Source organism: Schistocerca serialis, chromosome 6, assembly GCF_023864345.2.
Source record: "Schistocerca serialis cubense isolate TAMUIC-IGC-003099 chromosome 6, iqSchSeri2.2, whole genome shotgun sequence".
NCBI classification, from domain to species: domain Eukaryota; kingdom Metazoa; phylum Arthropoda; class Insecta; order Orthoptera; family Acrididae; genus Schistocerca; species Schistocerca serialis.
In genome coordinates this window covers 442,931,391-442,952,434 of record NC_064643.1, presented here as the reverse complement: position 1 = coordinate 442,952,434, position 21,044 = coordinate 442,931,391, and the positions used below count along the sequence as shown (strand labels likewise).

The following is a 21,044-nucleotide window of genomic DNA, read 5'->3' as shown; positions in this document are numbered from 1 at the left end:
TCCCAGAGGGGGAGAAAGTGAAGGAAAGAGCCAGAGGTGAGGGGGGGGGGTGAAGACAGGGGATGGGGAAGGATGCGGAAAGGGAAGGTATGCAGCCCGGAAAGGAAGGAAGGCCACATTAGCTCGGAGCCCCGTGCTCGCTACGCACGTATCCACAAAAGAGTTGTGGATCCCCTGGGGGGAATTGTGTTGTAAGACTGACCTATCAGAACACTAATGAAATCATCCAGACTAAGGTGGGTTGTACATTTAGTACAGATAAGTGATGCCAAAGTACCCAAAAAGGTATCGCAAGAAAATCCAGGACAGCAGGGAGGGCGTGATCAGCCAAGAACCAGGTGGGAGCCTGGCAGACAGATTAATGGCAGAAAATTGTTTAATTCACCATTATGGGGAGGTATGTTAAAAATGTGTGTATTCATGCTGTTAGGCAGTGTTCTACAGAGGGGTCCAAAAAATGTATCCACTGTTTAAAATTCCATAACTGGCAAACTAATTGACAGAGTTGTCTCAACCTTTGGTAGTGTAATAGTTTGTAGTTCCAGCAATCGCCACACAGGCATTGTATTGCGTTGTTTTGTTTTGTCAGATGATAGTCGCCAGTGTTTTGTTCTTAGTTGCACCTAGTTACTCGAGTAAACATGGCTGGCGCAAGGCTTACATTCGATGAAATGAAGTCAGTTTTGAAGTGGTATTTTAAGTATGAAAACATTAATGAGGTTCAACGGCAATGGCGAAATGAGTATCAAACAGAGCCACCAACACATTTAACAATTCGTCGCATTCGAGGCAAATTTGAAGCAGAAGGCTGTGTTAAAGATGTACACAAACAATTATCTGCACGACCTGTAACAGTAACAAGTCCAGCTAATTCCCGTCATGTGTTACAACAATTCACTTGCTCACCACAGAAGTCTGTGAGACATTGTGCCCGTGAAACGGGAGCGAGTCGCTCAAGCGTTTGGCGAATTTTGAAGACAGCGAAGTGGAAGTGCTACATCCCACGATTGCTACATATAATGAATGAGGACAACCCAGATCATAGAATGGAGTACTGCGAGTGGTTTACTAATATGGTGCGCAACGATGAAGAGTTTACAGAGATGATTGTATGCTCTGATGAGGCACAGTTCAAAGTCAATGGTACAGTAAATCGCCACAATTGCATCTACTGGGCCGCTGAAAATTCGAACGTCCACGTAGACAAAGCCGTGAATTTGCCAGGAGTAAATGTGTGGTGTGGGTTGTCTTACCGGGGCTTGATTGGGCCATTCTTCTTTGAAGGCACAGTTACCGGTGAGGTGTACCTTCGAAAGCTTCAGACATCCATTCTACCTGCCATCCGAGACTTGTATGGAGACGGAAGAGTTTACTTTCAACAAGATGATGCCCCATCCCGCTACCAAAATCGTGTTACGGCGTATCTCGACGTAAATCTACCAGGAAGATGGATAGGCCCTAGAGGCGCTGTGGAGTATCCACCACGTTCCACAGACCTAACTCCTCTGGACTTTTACCTGTGGGGAACACTAAAGGACGTTGTTTATCGAAAAAGCCACACACAATGGATGAACTTCGAGAATACATTGCACATTCATGTACAAATATTCAAGTGAATACGTTGCAGTCAGTAGTTCGTGCTGCAGTTCAGCGGTATCGTTTGTGTGTGGATGTTAATGGTGACCATTTCGAACACCTACAGTGATATCTTTAAGCTGCACTTTAAGCTACACTTTCACCAAAGAAGAGAACTCTGTCAATTAGTTTGCCTGTTATGGACTTTTAAACAGTCCATAGATTTTTTTTGGACCCCTCTGTATTTAAATTGCCATATATCATGCTGTATTCACTTTAAAAATGTGAGACAATACTACTTAGTCACTGAATCACTGCGCAATCGATAGGTCGCATCATGGTCTCTAACAGAACATCTTTGCCGTAGGAAGACATGGTTCACACAGATCAGAACCACAAGGGCAGTGACAGCGAGACCAGTAAGGTGAAACAGTTCACTCAGGGCGAAGCAGCCAAGCTGGAACCTTGCAGCGAGGCTACCATTTTTCTTTTGGTGGGACTTGGGTGAAATCTGCCTAGTTGCTAGAGCAAGCACAGTGTCCGAAAGCAGAGCCAAATCCACACCCAACAAAACAGCCTACACCACTTAACCTTTCGAAGCCCACTACCCCTTGCCAACACGTGGTTGTACAATGTTGATGTATTTATTTGTGCCTTAATCACTGCGTGCCTACTAGTTTTTTTCTCTCCCTTCTTCTAGCTCATCAAAATTGTTGAAGTGTTAACTGGCCTATTGCCCAACTGAGTAAGTACTAGATTTATTTACTTAAATGCGTTTATGCAAGTGTGGCTCACCCAACTGCATGGTTATTAATCTTACTCCTTGTATTCACTGTCAGTTTTGAAGTGGCCAACGACTAAAGGATTTAAGATCTCTTCATTCATGAAGTTTGAGTATTTTTGCCATTCAGGACAGAATATTTGACACCAATTTTGTCTAGTTATTTCTTCTGCATGTCTTGCACACCTGTGGTATCCAGCAGTAAATATTTTTTTCCATATTGTGCCGTTTTCACGGAGCATACTTGCTTTTATTGTATTGCTACAGCTTTTATTATTACCTTTACTTCATTTGCTATTGGTCAATGTGATACAGCTTTACAATTAAAGTTATTCTGCTTCTTAGCAGTCAGTGCAACTGGAGGTGTTTTTTTTTTTTTCCTTCAATAGATGTTTAATAAATTTAATTTAACTGAATTCTGTTAAAATAGGGAGAACATTCACAAAACAACGTTTAAATCTTCTATTGCCCTGTCCTTCCTACCAAACACACTGTGTACCACCCACAAATGTATGTACTGTATTATGGCTTACATAAATCACCCTTTTTCACATTAATTTGATTATGAGACCGAATGAAAAGTGCTTTACACACACACACACACACACACACACACACACACACACACACACACACACTTTTTGAGTAAAAAGACATAAGGAAAATGAAATTTATTTAATTTATAAAGATGATGAGTATTTATTTGAAGAGAACATTACAGTATTCCAATGTATACCGTGTCACTTAAAATTAGTGTTTACAAAAACATTTACCATGCAACCCTATGTTACATCTAGTGCATACAGTTCGTTAGCTTTTTCTTCTTTCACTAGTACACACACAGCATCTTTACTTTCTTCTCTGAAGTCCTCACAACTGGGGAAGTATTCAGACCATAATTTTCAATTTCTTCTGTAACCATTCAGCTGACAGGGCTTCAATTGCCATTACAGCACATAGATATGTGGCAACAATTTTCCTTCCTTTATATAATGTGTAAGAGGTCAGCACCATTCTTGGCATTATGATGAATGCTAATTTCTTCACTAACACAGATTCTCCTCTCATCCTAATAGGTATACAGACTTGCATCACAGATGTTTTTTCCCTTGGCTCTTGCGTTGGCACTTTTTTTCCTCTGCCATTCAAACCACCACCCTTCATTGGACTTTCAACCCAATCTATCTCCAGATGAGCGCGTATTAATGTTTAACCTTAACCAGAAGTACACAAACATCGCAGTACCCACATCCTGCGACACCTCACTTTAGTGATAACTAACCCTTATGCAGAGATGGCAGTAGACCGTTTGAGTTGGCCATCATGCCGGTGTGGGCATGGAGGGGCTCCACCTCTTAAAAAAACCACAATGTCAGATGTGTGTATTCTATACATGATGTACTGGCTGTATTGGTGTTTCTTGCTTTTTACCAAATTTCATTTCTGAATTCAATGTCACCAGCACTAACTTTACTTAACAGAAAGAACAGGGTCCACTGTGATTTTTTCCTCTCGGTATGCACATGCCAGTATCAGAACTGACATGTTTTCCCAGATTTTCCGTATTTCTTTTTAAATTGGTCTGATCAATATTTTCTGTTTTTCTTACAGTGCTAGTAATGTATGTATCTATTGTAAAGGATTTCTACAAGTGGTGCTGAAAAAGAAGTTGTCCACACAGTTACAATAACCCTTTTTCAAATAATTGCCTCAACATAACTTCTGAACAACACAGTAACCTAAGCCACATCTTGCAATCTCATTCTTATCTTCTTCACTTTTGGCACCTCTAAGTACCAAACCAAAGACAATAGTAAGTTAGGGAGTCACAAATTATCCTTCATTTAATTTTTCATCAGTGGTGGTGTTTGGCAAATACTCTTAATACGGCAGTATGATATTTAGTACCCAATAGAATTTCATCAACCATAAGCTGTTCTTGATGTGTGTAATGATGAATAAATATATTATTGGCATGATCAATGAATGACTGGTATCTGATACACAGGTCAATTAGGATGGCGAGTTGCTAGACTTCTCACAACCAACAAGATGAAAGAACTTCATTATATGCTTAAAATGGCCAGCAGAAAGCATTTTACCAAACCACGGAAATGCCGAAGATTATTTTGCACTCCATTATGGGAGCACTGTAAGCCTTCTGTTTGAGTCCCATATTTAATACACAAGCTATAAAAACTTCTTAGCTCTTATTGACTCATTCTTCGATTTTTATAAGGGCTGGAAAAAGTAGCAGCATATTTAGTTATGTCCGTAAACTGCCTAGCTTAGCCATTAGTTTCAGTTAGAGTAAGCTGCAGAATGTTGCATTGAAAAATAAATTGAAATAATCACTGAAGATCCTACTGGCATTATATACTTTGGTTCAAGCAGCTCATGAAATGAATGTGGTAATGGCTGTATAGTTTTAGATGCAATTACTGCGTATCTTCCACTTTGTCTTCACTTTCATTAACAATATCACAAAGAGCATCACTACCACTTTCTGAAACACTGCTTCTTTTGTTAAAACACTGGATCACTAGCACATTCCAAAAGTTCACAAATTTTATTGCCATTAAGTGACCTACTTTGGGCCAGTATAGGATGTCTTCTTGACAAAAAGAAATAGGGATGTGAAAAAAATAAACTGTAAACATTAATTTGAAATAATACAAAGAACATTAAGTAACAGTACTGTACAAAAACTAGAACACAGAATGCAAATACAGAATGTAAACAAGAGTATCGCAAAGCATGCCAACAAACAAAGCAGTAGCAGAATAATCTATCACCAATATTTCACGATACGACACTCATATCTCAACAGCCATCAACCTATACAAAGACTGAAGCAGTGAGCATTAATCTGCACACCAACACCATCTAGTGGCAAATTCTGTAAGCTACAGGAGAAAACAGTTGCAACTAATCAGCACCCTGACAGTAAAGGGCAACAGGTGTTATGACATTCAAAAGGCAGATAAAAAAAAAATCCAATACACATTTTCCAACACCATATACTGGGACAACACACAGAGTGTTACAAATGTTTCCAATACATTGCGTTGAATGGCATCACTTAATTTCATGATAAATGTGCATGTTAGACAACATCTTTCTGAAGGGAATAGAGAGAGCCAAAAGCAGTAAATCAAAATGCAGTGAAGGCTGATAGCCAGAAATAATGAATACCCTGTTCACATTTTGTATTCAACCAGTGCCATATATATCAGCTACATACAGAAAACTGCCCACCAACAAGACTTCAGAGCTTCACTTTATGTACATATTTTCTGTAATCTTTTATTATCTATAACACACAAATTTTTGTCACAGTAAGGCCATAATGTTTTGTTTTGTATATATAAATGTGAAGTGTAATGTACAAAACATATATTCACCGAAGATACAAAGCAAGTATATTCCAATTATTAGTATTTCACATATATACAAAAATCCAATATCCATGTTGACACACAATATCTGTGTTGACCCAAATGATCCTTTACAGAAGATCAATGGTTAGAAAGAGCACATACAGCTTGTCTCTTTTAATCATATAACTAACACACTTTTACCTAATGAGCATATAGATAGTTACGGATACTCTTGGGCCACATTTATTGACACTAGAGAGGAATTTAATGCATTAGTATTTTTAAACTAAGTTTGCATTAAACTTCACAGACTAATTTTGAAACCTCTACAACATCACAATGAGTAATTGTTCAGACTAGAGACGAACACTTTCTGTAAGTGAAGAGGAAAAAGTTGTTGCTTTAAAGTTACTGTGTAGAGTTTAAGTGTGTTGGCAATTTGTATAATTTTTCATCCAACCAACATATGAAATATACTCTAAATAGTTGTCCATAGGTCTTACAAGAGATGTTTTGCTTGACAAATTAGCAGTTCCTATTTTCTAGCTACATCACTCTTTCTTTCTGTTGTGAAGTAGCAGTGGATAAGCACTTCTGTGTACATCCTTCTACTGCTCTTAAACACACAACCACTCAAACAACATTGTTGCTTAAACATATTGAAAAATATTTGACTGTTTCCCTCTTAAAAACTGAATGCAAATATACTTACATTTCTTGATTTCAGTGTCATATGTCTTGCACTTGGATTAACTTGAGAATATTCACTGGCGTAACACACATTTGGATTCCCAAATATCTGTAATAAAAACAAACTTTGGTAACATACAGAAAGTTCTTTATTGAGTTCATCCAGAGAATGGTGATATGGCAGTGCATAATAAATTGAAACAATGAAGTGACAGCAATTTGTGGTGCAGATATGAGAATGAGAGAAGTTCTCAAATCTTCCATCTTGAAAAATATGGAAGTGTTTTGCTTTCCTGCAGAATTTTGTTGTGTTAACACCCATCACAACATATGCACTTAAACACTCAAAAATCGAGAATAGAAGCATTAGTTCTGGCCAGTTGAGGCACTAATCACTAGAGCTGTGCTCAGACTTGTTTAAAACAATGACTTGCACTCTGATTTCCTTAACAGCATCTTTACATTTTAAAGTGGAACACACTTTATGCGATGATGTAAGGGCACCAATAATGGTATGCTTTCAGTTCTGCCAAGCTGTTTGTTTTGCACATGGAAAAAACAGCTTTGTAGAACATCCAGAAGCATATCATTATTCAATCATACCAAGAAAGTCTGATAGATCACCAAGGGCAGAAGTAGTTTTCTTTATAATTTTAAACAACTCGTGAACATAGAGATAAGGCACTTATTACGAACACTTACCGATACAAACATGGCGTCAGACAATCTCACAGATTTTAGACAAAAAGAAGCTAATTATGTTGTATACTTAAATTTGCTGATGTCAAAAACAGGACACACCCACTTTCAAATTGCTTGACACTTCAACCTCAACATGGTAAATTTAACTAGGAAACTGAAGCTGGTAGTTTAACAAAAATGTTATTTGGATCTGTTTAAGTGACCTGGGTTGGAACAGTTCCATGGGCACTAATAAATTTGTCCAATGTGGACTATTTAAAAATGTGTAAAAAAAAGATTTACACCTTTTTTCAAGTGCTAAGGTTACACATCAGTATCACATTTAACTGCTGCACAATTCCTCATTTAAACTATGTTCAAGCATAACTCCAGACAATCCAAAGACAATGTAAGTAACAATCATGTCAACACATTCCAAGTAAGGCTTCAACATATTATGAAGTGCCAACAACCAGTGCCATCTCTTCTAAAAAAAAGTTTATTAATGCAACTGCAACAACTATAGGAAGCTCAGTAGTAAGCACAGCCTTACTAACACTTATATGCATACAACAGATAAGAATTTATCAGTATGTTACGTTCTAGAGGATTAAAAGCAGTTTTGAGCTTGCAATCAAGGACATACATATACCAAATACACAGACACAAAGGTCCCTGTATGTCAGAAACCTTTACAGTAAGGTCATGATAAATGACACTATTGAAATTGTTAGAACAAAAAAAATATGGCCTTGGAATGGCACTGTGTGTAAGTCACTTTTGAAAAAAATGACACCGCTTAGAAATAGGCAAAGGATATAGGTCATTTTGTCAGAAAATGTAGCAGTAGATGAGTCGGCCATGTTGGATTGGATAACGGATGTCCAATGAAACAAAAAAGGGATATTCCAGGGTTTTATTATAAAATTGTAATGTTTTAAGGGATGTTTTGAACAAAAACCATAGTTTAATATGATGTAAAAAATTTGATGAATGCTGTAGTAACAATAACTCAATTTCCACAAAAACTGGATGAAGGACGTTTTGGAAATGAGCGACTCAACTAAATATGAAGTTACACTAACAATTAGTTCATCAACAGCAAAGCTAGCTTTCTTGCATTTTTCATATGCAGAAGGGACTGTTTAGATCTTACTATTAAGAAAGTTGACAGCAAATTTTCGATTTTTAAAAAACCTACATGAACTGGTATCACTGATGCAAGCTCACACCATCTACCATGATATTTTACATACCTGTACTATAGATTATAGAAAATAAATAGCAGGTGAATGCACACTCCTACAGAAAAACAGCACTAAACGAAGAATGAAAACATTCCGAAGAATGAAAACATTCTGAAGAAATTTCACAGGAAAATTCCCAGCAAATCGAAAAATGTTACAGAACATCTAAGGTCAGACATTATTTTCAAGTTAATAATCCAACAACTTCTATTATAATGAAGTTGAGAAATGCACATAACAAATTTTATTGCTCTGGGGTATTGGTAATTGATTGTAACAAGTATTCTATCAGCCAAATCTGCCACTCTTGATGTATGGCTTAAGGAGCATTTACAGCCAAGTAATAAAATTGCCTTGGAATTGCATTAGCAGAAACCTGCTATACTATAGGGAGCACTGAGAACAGAATGTGTATTCTCCATAGGATAGGAAAGGGCCATGTTCTCTATTTGTTAGAAGAACTTGAAATCTGTATAGCAAAAAAACAGGAGCAAGCAAGAGTGCTCAATGGACAAAGCAATTTTGTACCCACACCTACTCTGCTTTGTTTGGCAATAATATGTTAATCACTGGCCACCTCACATATGTATTTCTTGCCTTGTCATTAACTAATATGAAGCACACTGCATATCTGCTTCATTTTCATACATTGGTTGTATTACTCATTTTTTATTGTCCCTTCTCTCTTTATGCAATTTATTTCATTGACTATATAATCTTATATGCTATTACAATGTTGTATTGCCCTTTTCTTGGTATGGTGTGCCATGGGATACAAAAAGCCTTCTAGTAGTTAAGCTCCTCCATCCACTTCTCACCTATGCTGCAGTCTGGTGGCTACTCCAACAGAGGGTGCTGATTACTTATTTCTGTCTTTTGTTTCACCTATTTGGTTTCCCTAGTAAATTTGTCATTCTTATGTTATTTTTAGTGCTGTAAGCTCATTTTAGTGTATGTTACCTTACATGCCCCACTGTGGATTTTACCCACTGTATTTTTCATTTTATTGCATTTTGTACAACCATGTAATTGATGAACACGAGTAGGCTTACAGTAGTGACATCTAATAAGCTTACAAGAGAAAAATATTTTGTACTACTGTACCTTAGCTTTTCATGAAGATTAGTGCTGTTCACAGAATGGCTCTAACTGCACTATGGCTTAGTTTACACTATGTTTCAAATGTGTGCGACAATCCTAAGCTAATTTCCTGTGTATTTTTTTATGATGCCACTATGGGCTCTTATATTAAGTCATGTTTTAAAATGGGCATGCCTTGTGATATTTTAATCTCATGTTTTCCATGTGTATGAAAGTCATTTTTCATTAGGGATATTTTGTTATTTTATGATCTAGACTGTCCTATTTGGTTTTTCCATGATCTGCAGCAGATGTGAAGATCACTGACAACTGGCAGTGTAAGGACCAGGAGGTTCTTTGGTCACTGCCGTAAATAATAGAAATTCATTCTTAAGTAAATTACACTTTTGCTTCAATATCTGCTGTAGCAGTTAAGTGTTACAGGACAATTTCCAGCTTACAACAGTAGTGTCCACAAAACTTTATATACTCAATGATTACATAAATATGGATGATCATATTATGTTCCTTCCACTCATAAATTGTCACTGCAACATGGCACTGTTAGTGAAATAAGGCTGTAATGATTTAAAATATGATGTAGGCCCACTGACATGGCAAGTAATGATTTTACTTCGACACATATCCATGTGCACTTAAGTACGTAGGTATTCTAAATAACACAATTTAAGTAGAAACTCCAGTATAATGAGAGGACTAAACTTTCAGTATTAATTCTGAGAAATACGTTTTCTCCAAATGTCTGCTATGTGTGCCTATTTCATTAATCCTGGAATCCACAGAGCACAGTTTGAGGCAGCACCAACTTTAAATCCTTTCTGGGTTTCCATAATGAGATTTTCACTCTGCAGCGGAGTGTGCACTGATGTGAAACTTCCTGGCAGATTAAAACTGTGTGCCCGACCGAGACTCGAACTCGGGCCCTTTGCCTTTCGCGGGCAAGTGGTAGAGCACTTGCCCGCAAAGGCAAACGTCCAGAGTTCGAGTCTCGGTCGGGCACACAGTTTTAATCTGCCAGGAAGTTTCATTTCTGGGTTATTTTTTGATCACATACAATCAACGTGCTGTACTTCCTTTCGCCATATCACAGGTCTTGAGGTGAAGGAGCTGGCGGAAAACAGTTCAACGGCGAGTTGTGCAATGAACTGATCCTCTGTTTCCATGGCGAAACTGCCCGCCCCCCCCCCCCCCCCAGTACCGTTTTCGCGCAAGACATTCTGACCGAAGGTCAGCGTCGACTAGCGAACCGTGGACGAGAGCAGCTGGCCTACCGCGCGGAAAGCTACCAGCCGCCGCCCATGGCTCAAGTATGGCGTCACCTTCGGTGTGACAATGAAATGAACGGCCGAGCGCCCCCGGTTACGTCCCACTCCGCCGGGGCCGAAGTGCAATGCAGCCACTGCCACTTGCATCTGCCAATGTACGGGTAACGTGGCAACACACGCGTCAAGAACTCTAGCGCTACGGGACAGCGTATATACGCAGATCGTCGTTTACAGGCAAATGGTGTTGACGGCAAATTTATACGTCAGACTGCAGTAAGAATTAAGTCATTAGCCTAACAACCACAGGCCAAGTAGATGCCACCTATCGCTCATTCGAAAGAGGCAGTGCCTTTTGAGCTTTCTGGTAATTGTTACTTCGTGATTCAGTGACAAATTGAGTCCCAGGGTTCGAGGTTCGATCCTTCACTTACCGCTACTTCTACCTTCCGCGATTCTGTGTGTATGTGACAATAACAAGGTCACCTATCTGGGCCACGTAAGATTACAGGCTAAATAGTTATTCAGTAATTATTTTCAAAAATCTTTCACCCACTATTTTACCCCTATAGAGGTTGAATTTTAAAAAATGCTAAACTTTTTACTTTCTGACTGAGAAAACAAATACCAGTTTTCGTAGTTCTAGCTTCAAAGTTCCCTTAGTAGCGACATACTTTCAGAAAGCCTTTCATCCCATATTTACCCTCCCCTTCCAGGAGTGTAATTTCGGGCAATCCCTTCATAAACTATGTCTATAGTATAAGATCCACACTCTCTCCAAACTTCAAGTTCCTATCCTTAGTCGTTTTGTATGGGCAATGATGAGTCAGTGAATCAGTCTGACCATACTTCACCCCTTATGGGTTGATTTTCCAACAACAAAGAAATGCGCACGTTTTATTTCTAACAAAGAAGCCAAATATGAAATTTTTGCAGATTCAGCTCCAAAAATGCTTGCAGAATGAACTATTTCCATTAGACACTTTCACCCCCCCCCCCCCCCCCGTTTCTCCCCATAGCGGTCGAATTTCCAAAAAGTCTGAAACAAGTATTTTTTTATTTGCAACCGAGAAGTTAAATACCATTGTTAATAGATGTAGCTTTAAAAATACTTTAGTAGTTCCCAAATTTTTTTTAAAGAGCTTTCACCCACCCACTATTTCAGCACCCCCCCCCCCCCCCCCCCAATAGGGTTAATTTCCCTGGAACTCTCAAACACTTATTTCTGACTGAGAAACCAAATACCAATTTTCGTAGGTGTGGCTTCAAAATTCCATTAACACCGACATTTTTCATAAAACTTCATCCCTATTTCACACCCTTAGGTTTGGAATTTCGATAAATCCCTCCCTAAACGAGGTCTACCACAAAAGATCCACACCTTCGAATTTCAAGGCTCCCTCCTTAGGTGGTTTGGGCTGGGTGGTGATTGAGTCAATACAGCCTCCGCTACCAGCAGACCTCCCTGAATTAAGAAACTGGATTGAAGCAGCTGTTGCTACAATCACTGAAGACACACTTAACATTTGGGAAGAACTCTGCTATAGACTTTTGTGCCGTATGACAAGTGGTGCTCACACTGAACATTTATAAGGTTCTTGGTAAAACTGAGTTGCTCTTTCATTTGACATTTATAACTAAGTTTAATGTAGTAATTATTATAAAGCGTTAAAACCCCGAATTATTGACAGCGCTCTTATGTGTATCTGTTGTGTTTATTGATCTTATGGAAAACGCACTAATACAATTTTTAACGACTTTTAGGTAACGCTACCAAGCTATATTATACAAAGCCCTGCCTTCTACGACTTATATCTATGTACCTTCATTACCGGAAAATCCATATAATTGAAATCAGCTTCGCAATGACACACCCATTCATCATTCCATCAGGTAGTTAATTTATTCCATTCTCCTTAGCTGAATGCGTTCTCGTGTCACCGATCGCAAGAGTTAGTGATGACTGAGCTCAAGTCAGGCGGAGCATTACGATTCAACCGAGACCACTGTAGAGAGCATGTAGCAGTCACAAGGCCACTGTCTTTGTCATCAATTTGTTAACGGATGATCATTTATTTATTCGGTTATTACTCCCTTGAAATAAACGGTATCAAACTGCAATTTGTCAAACAACATTTAAAAATTTTTCTTCTCTAATTTACGTATGTGTAAATTAACTGTTCTTCAAAGTGCCGCTATCTGTGCGGGTAGTTACCTGTTGAGAAAATGCACGGTTTCGACCCTGAAGCTGAGAACCCGCATACCAAGGCTACAAGACATAGTTCCGTGCCAAAAATGAAGGTCATGACAGTCGAGTTACGCGATCTAGAAAGAACAGTACGCGCTGTTCTAAAAACATTTTCACGAATACAACTACCTGACAATATTGTAACTGCCCCGAAGTACGTTATGACAAATCGTCTCACGTCTTGAGTGCAGTGACACTTGCCAAATAAAGGCGACCAAATTCTCTATGTACATGGTACCAGTAACTGCTGTACTAGTATAGTACTGGTACTCTGCAACTACTGAAATGTGTTTTGAGGTTACGGCATGTTTTATTCAGCTATAACACAGCCACCAATACCAGGGCTTTCTAGATAGTTTCTTGCTTTAACGTGAATGTTATGTCTGCACCCACGTTTCACAAGAACTTTCCCTTTCGGCACTGGAGCTGTAAATAAAAATACAGACAGGCCGTAAGTGAATTATGTCTAACGGTAAGGTAATATTTTTCAGACTGTCAGTAACATTCACTGGGCAGCTTCGGACGGAGGAGAGCGGGAAGGGGGGACGACTACTTCCCGCTGCCCGCTTCGTCGTTCGCAAGCATTGTGAGCCGCCCACTGCACATAAAATACACTGAAAGTCATCTGAAGCTCATAAACAAAAAGATTGAGATCTTTTTCAAAAACGTGACATCTTTGACACGGCATATTCTAGTATCTAACTAGCACCAATGAAGAAGATTGCCATTTAGGCTCTACCTATTACGAAAAAGTAATGAGGCAGGGCTATAAATAGTATAGCTTAGTAGCTTCAATTAAAAGTCTTTAAACAGAAAGGTCTCGCTCCATCTTGAGTCGTGATTTTGATTGACTGACTATTGAAAGGATGCATAATCTATTCCCAGATACTTCATGCACAAGCAGCTGGAGTGTGTAGAGAATATAAAATTCAACAACTCGGGAAGTAATTTATGAATTTCTAAATTAATGTTATACATGAATAGGTCCAGAAATTGAAATAACCGCTACTCATTCAGAGCTGATAATTTTACTTATATTTCGGTCGATTAACGTGGTATCTTCTTCGTGTCACCCTCTTTGGGGCACGTTGGACATAATTTCTTCATTCTTCCTAATCTTTTCCTCTCTTCCTCCGAGATCATGTATTTGGGTTTTTGTGCAAATTTGTCTTGGAACCTTATATTTTGATCTTTGGTAATTAGTTTTGCTGTTCGATGAATTGGTAATTTTCTGATATCTAGTATTTTTCAACCCGTTGGGTTTTGTTTTGCGGTTGCGGAAAAAGTCAAAGGATTGTTTGGTTAATCTGTTAAGAGTTCATTCTGAGAAATTGCATCTGAAAGTTTTTCGATTTTCTTGTAGAGTTTCATTTTTTATGTAGACAGTCTTATCTGAGTTTTGGTCCTATGACTTTCCTTAAAATTGTTCTTTCCTTTATCTCATGTTTCTCCATTTGGACATTGAAGTTCATGTTTAGTGTTGCTGCTCACTTGCTATCGTTGAAATCATTCTGATTTTTTCCTCCGACTGGCTTGCAGAACTGGTGATGTCAAGTTTTAGTAGTGTAATCAGTCACTCGATTTTGGGAAGCTCCATCAACAGCTATCAGTAACACAGTCTCAAAAATTCTGTCGCCAGGAATTCAGAACAAATTCGAGTCAAATGGGTGTTGCATATTTAATCACCACAAGAAAAGAATTTGTGATATTTTTATTTCCCTTTATGAAACGACTGCTTAAGTGTCTGTGAGAGTGATAAATAGAAAGCACATCCAGATTACTTAACACAGATTCTTGAAATTTTGTATGTATGTCTTCGTACTATAATTTTCATTTCCCTAATAAACTGTAAACGGACCGAAATTTGCCACCCGCTTCACTGGAGGGGTCGATAGACAGATCTGCACCATCTCCCCACCTCCCACCCCTGCAACATTACAGGCGTTTTCATTCATATATTGAATGGATAACCAGTCCACTGGGATGTTTTGAGTTTTTTTTATCACCTCAAATTTAGTTCTTTTGGCATCAAACTTCTCGAATCTGGTCAATTCCTATCAACAATAGCAATTTTAGACACTTTCCTTGAAATATTCTGCGGGTGCTCATGTATGCGATTATTCAATAACTCATCTACACAACTTACTACACCCAGGTAAAGCACACACCTGCCGGGTATTCTTTCAATCTTTTCCCTAGTGATCATCAATCTGATTTAACTTTTTCCCAGCATAACGGCTAACAAAAGAACTCACGACTTAGAGGCTGGTTTAAGCACAAGGTTTCAACGAACAAGCCTTAGAGTCAGCCCACCCTCTTCGTTTGAGCAGCTCATGTGGTTGAGGCAGAGGCATGTTCAATTTCGCCATCCGATAAACGTATGTCTCTTCACACTCAAAGTTCATTGTGGATACGAAGGTCACATTACGATTGTGTAAAAAATGTGGACGCGATAAAGGGGAGGCCTTAGAATAATCTACTTCAGTACATAGCGCATTTGAACTGTGTTAACCTCTATCGGCTGAGCAGTTTTTGTTTTCTGTCCTCTGAGGGCAATGACCTACACCCCTTGTGTCTTTGCACTTAGACAGGAAAAATATTCCAACTTGCCAAAAGAGGATCGAAGTTTATTTTAAACAGCACATACGCAAAAAATACCGTAAGGTGAAAGGGTAAAGTCTTCAGCAGTTTGACAACGTCCAACACGTGCTGTAAGCATTCCTTCATTAAGCCTTGGAAGAAAGCCAAACAGCTGATGCTTTTCGGAGCCAATGTTGCGTAAGACCCACGGGAGTCTCACGCTGTACGTCTGTTACGGAATAGCTGCACGTGACCAGTGCATGGACTTTGGACCAGTGTAAGCTGTGTAAGAACTCTATTAGCGCACCCGCTTGAGCATTTACCGAGTTCATGTCGACCACACAATGCAATACAGCCGTGCGAACGTGTCTTCGGCGACTGTATTTGTCATTTATCCGTTAATACGTTTTGAATTTCGAAAATTCAGGAATCATAAATTATAAAGCCAGCACCATTCCTGGTGAAAAGTGTGTACTGATTCGTCAGCATTCTCAACGAATGCTAACGTTCAATAATACCACAGGTATAATGTTGATTTACGGGCGCAGATTATGGCATTGGTCAGCAAAAGCCTAACATTGTTATGGCAAGTACAACAATACTTTACACCACAGCAAAGAAGTGTTGTTATCCAATTTTACCCATGAACGAATTCATTCCTGCCTCTTCTTTATTGCTAACTGCAAAACAAGCAAGGATGCTTAGCTGGTACGAAGATTGGTGACACTAAGGATTACGAAAGTTTTAAATAATATGAAAACTGAAACGTTACACAATTGGGTCAGTATTTGCCTACAAGGTAGAAAAATATTAGTTTTCATCATTATATCTTCTTCCTAGACATTACAGAGCCCAGGCTGCATAAGACACAAATGAGTCAATTGGTTCAATTTGAGTCCCTGCACTCCTGGCAGATCTAGATAAGTCATATCCCCAAACAGAACTTAAGTGTGTGTGTGTGTGGGGGGGGGGGGGGGGGGTGTTTAAAGTCTGTAGAGCTTACAATATTGCAATAATGAGTACCACAATAGGCAATTCAGTCGAGGAATGACCATCTACAAAAAACAATCACAGAAGCTGGAAAAATATAGGTTCGAGAAGGATAAATGCAAAGAAATCTTAGGTAACAAAAGAAATTACCTGCAATGAATTACAAAAAGGTCCAGGAAAAGAAAGTAATACAGCAATTTGTCACTTAGGAATGAAATAAAGAAAAACACAGAAAAGGCTGCAGAAAAATGCACAGGAATCAAAACAAACATTCCTCTGAAGCACTGATTTAGCATATAGAAAAGTCAAAACGACCTTCAATGAAATTAAAAATAACTCAACATTCTGCTATAAAACATAGGAAAGAGTGCTGAAAGTTTGAGTGCTAAAACTTGTCTGGTGATTTAATACAAGATATAGGTTTTGACATGGAAGGCATATGGGCTCCAGTATTAAGAGTTTCACAGAGCATTAGAAGATTTGATCAAGTATCACAGAAGAAATGGATAAAATTATACTGGCCAGGAAGAGTTTGTTATGGTAATACCAAGTAATTACATACAAATTGCATGCAACACAATGCAGATTTCATAAAATGCCAGAGCTATTTGTTACTTGAAGATTTGTTGGCTGGTGGTATACAGGAACTAATGACAACTTGTTAAAAACCTTGAAGACTGATTACATGGAGTTTTCACTTAATGGTACTGTAAATGCAAACAATTACAATGTAATGCTGTAAACACTAATAATCATACAATGCCTGGCCAATTTTAAATTATCAAAAGCTTTCTGTATGGCAAGACTGGGACAGTGCTTCCCCTCCCTTGAAATCTTGATTGTGGTAACACACTGATCAGCAACAGACCAAGATCTAGGTTAAGCGAAGGATGACATTTGGGAGTGATCTGGCAAAGAAAACAAATGTGAATATTAAGTAAAGATTGCAAGAGATTAATCTCTAGTTTTGCCCAGTGGTGTCCGTATTTGAACCTTCTTCATTAAAATAAATGACATGGGAAATTCAGAGAAACTATGATGCATAACAGACCAATCTCTCAGTACATATTTTGGTGCAAATTATGTACATACATCACATATAAACTATGAGAAATGCCACAGGGACTACTCGGTTATTTCATGACTATATAAATGAGATGCCAATCTGCAGAACCTTTGTTACTGAACCACCAGTGGAAAAGCAGGAAGAACTACATACTACGCTATTACGATGCATACAACTTGTTTTGTCCAAAATTCCAAACGTACAAAAACACACACACACACACACACACACACACACACACACACAGAGAGAGAGAGAGAGAGAGAGAGAGAGAGAGAGAGAGAGAGAGAGAGAGAGAGCGCTTGAATTCAAGTTTTGTTAACCATTTCAAGTCAAGTCTATGAGGCAACTAGTTAATTGATTTTTTGAAGTGTGTAGCCACACTACTAGGCCTACTTGTTCAGATAAAATAATCATATGGCAAAGCTAGTACAAAGCTAAAAATCACTTATTCACAACACACATTATATCCAGCTTTCAGTGTCAACATGTTACAACTATACTGGCAGAGCAAAAGCATACTAATAACAAACCCTGTCAAATGGCAAGAGATTTTTCTACTTATACAACAAGCAATTAGCAGTAGCTCTACAACTGGCTTACCCACGACCAAATCTTTCAACAACAAATTCATGCCTGCAATTCCAGATAGTTTTCAATTTTTCAATTAGTATGGGATATTTACAATAATGACAAATTGTTATCCACACCTGATGGTGTTTCACACACTTCTGTCAATTTTGTTGCAATATAGAAATACATTTACACTTTAAATTTTCAACATCTTTAATGTACTGATGAAGCACAATGACTTTCCCCAAAAGTAGTGATAATACTTACAATAAAACCACATGGTTTCATGGGATAATAATGAAGACATTGTAATAAATATTTAACACCTAAGCCATTAGAAATAAATTACTTGTTAGAATGGAGAACTACTGGGCCACCAACCTACCTAAATTTTCTTTTACAATCAACCACAGTATGCTTGTATTTTATGTACTCGCCAGAGAAGCATTATGACAGTTATGCTAGAGCATGAATGAATCATTTGAATTCAAGTTAGTCAATCTTAGAAACGTGGAATGACATATCCACCCAAAATTGGGCTAACATTCAGACTTTCATAAATCTTGAATCACATCTACATACTGATAACTTGTACTGAACACTGAAAAATGTAAAGTACCATACAATTTCTTCAAAATATGAAATGGAGCAGCTATGGATAAGCAGCAGTATGCTTACAGTCTGATTAAAATTACTTTGTGACTGACAGAATGCAGTGGCAAAGGGCAGTCTTGCCAGCATGTAGCCAGACACACAACACAAGGCACTGCATGTACAATAACAAAACAACCAACACAACCAGCATGCAGCACTTGCCAAAGAACTTTCCCACTCATCGTCCATCATGAAGGAATTTTAATCCAAGTATTTGAAAGAATACATTTCTGTTTACAGTCTATACTATTCCTAAAGCTGGGATATCTAGAATATACAAAAGGCAACATCATTAAATGCCAATTGTATTTGACAGGTGGAAGTGTTGCACAAATGAGGAAAAAGCTGAGCTAGTAATCTCAAGACTAAACATCCTGCAGTATCATTATTTACACATAACATTTCTGAATAGTTGTAGCTCATTACATGCTGCTTCCACAGCAACTGAATATGAAGTTACACTAACAATTAGTTTATTAGAAACAAATCTTTCTTGAATTTTTCCATCAGTGAATGAATCAGGAAGAAGCCTTCATGTGTAGTACAAAACAATAGGTTAGCTCCTGTTTGCAGTATTAGATGAATATTATAATACAGATGAAAATCATGTTTATTTCCATGTCGAACCTATATAGCAGCGAAAAAGCAACCACCTCAAAAACGACAATACATGAGCCATAGCACGAATTTTTACCAAAGAGAATAGTCATAATTTAAACTATTAAAAAATAAAAGTACACTCTTTGCTCATTTATGATCATGACTGACCTTGGGAAATAAAGCCTCAGTAATTCTCAACTGAAACACAGAGTCCTAACTATTTCTTATAAAATGTCTTGGGTTACAACTTTGAACAATCACTTAAGCTTTTGATAATTTTGATGGCTCACTCTCTCGAGACTCAACTCACATTCTGCACCAGTTATCAATGAAGTCCATCACAAGCAATAAATTTACTTCTTGCTGTTCAATGCTGTACATAATGCTACATCTACAGCTATAATCTACAGCCTGCCATGAAATGGATGGGAGAGAGTACTTCCCAGTGGACAACTTCTCCCATTTAATTCTTTTTATGAAATACATATCTAATCTAATGACAACTACGATCCAATTATGATTGCAGATGCATCACACCAAAAGTATAATTTACATGCTGTTTTTCTGTGAGAATCTTAACACATGCAGCACCATGTTTAACACATATTACGACTTTATTTTAAAAATCAGCATTTCAAAAAACCGATCATGTGAATCAATTACACCGAGCCACAAATCACTGCAAGATTATGGGGATGTTAGTTTCTACATATCACCATATGGTAGCTATTACTGTTTACAAACAGCATGTTTTGGGCTGCATATACAGTATTTCTCCCAGAATTTCACTTTATTGCAACTCCGTATAACCAAAGAGTCAGCGTTTGCTATCAAATATACTATGTTTGTGTAACTTTGAATGACATTTGTAATAAGTTACGAACGCTATTCAGTAACCGAGCTGCTATTCAAAGGCAACAGATAGGCACGGAAAGTCTGCTTAAGAACATTGCTTACCGATTGAGCCCACTTAGGAAACCCCCACTTGGAGCTAACCAGCCGATGTGTGTGCAGTATCCCATCAACCACTTTTCTTTCAATCACATCTGTACCAATAACGGCTGGGTTCATTGGATTTGGATATTTCCTCCATGCTGCCTGGGCTACAGTTTCCCACGGATGACTGGAATTAAAAATACAAGACTCAGTACACATAACTCTTACCACCTGTTTCCACTCCACACCAACATTTTAACTTACTTGAATGTGTGTTCCGATGTCCAGATCTTCATAGCTGACGACTGTTGATTTCTGATGTTACACTCGCAATTATTAACTTAACCTTCTCACCTTCACTGCACACACACAAACATCCGGTCAGACTGATCGACGTCTACTGCCAAACGTAACCTTCGCCCTGTTCTCCCACTCTCCACTTTCGTCAATGATTGCATCAAAGATCTCGTAATACAGGACTTTCTCATTTTCAAAGATAATTTTTGAACAATATCGATTACTACTACCGCTACAAGAACCTACCACAACGAACATTAAGGAAGCGCTTCGCAAAATATCGTAGTGAACATTGTGTGTAAGAGCCCTAACAATAAAGTCAAACAAATTAGGAAGGACGTTATCAGATGCAGATATGTATCCAATTTATTATAAAAAATTTA

At 38.2% G+C, this 21,044-nt stretch overlaps 1 protein-coding gene across 1 annotated transcript in view; it reads right to left on the bottom strand.

The window, feature by feature from the left end:
- The window catches only part of LOC126483982 (protein slowmo), a 41,336-nt gene extending 20,533 nt beyond the window's left edge, over positions 1–20,803 (bottom strand). The window contains exons 1-3 of the mRNA XM_050107281.1: positions 20,629–20,803; positions 20,386–20,551; positions 6,449–6,535 (exon numbers count right to left, since the gene is read on the bottom strand). Coding sequence (XP_049963238.1) covers positions 6,449–6,535; positions 20,386–20,551; positions 20,629–20,660 — 285 coding nt within the window. The 5' untranslated portion in view covers positions 20,661–20,803. The remainder of the gene's footprint in view (positions 1–6,448; positions 6,536–20,385; positions 20,552–20,628) is intronic.
- Positions 20,804–21,044: the final 241 nt, after the last annotated feature.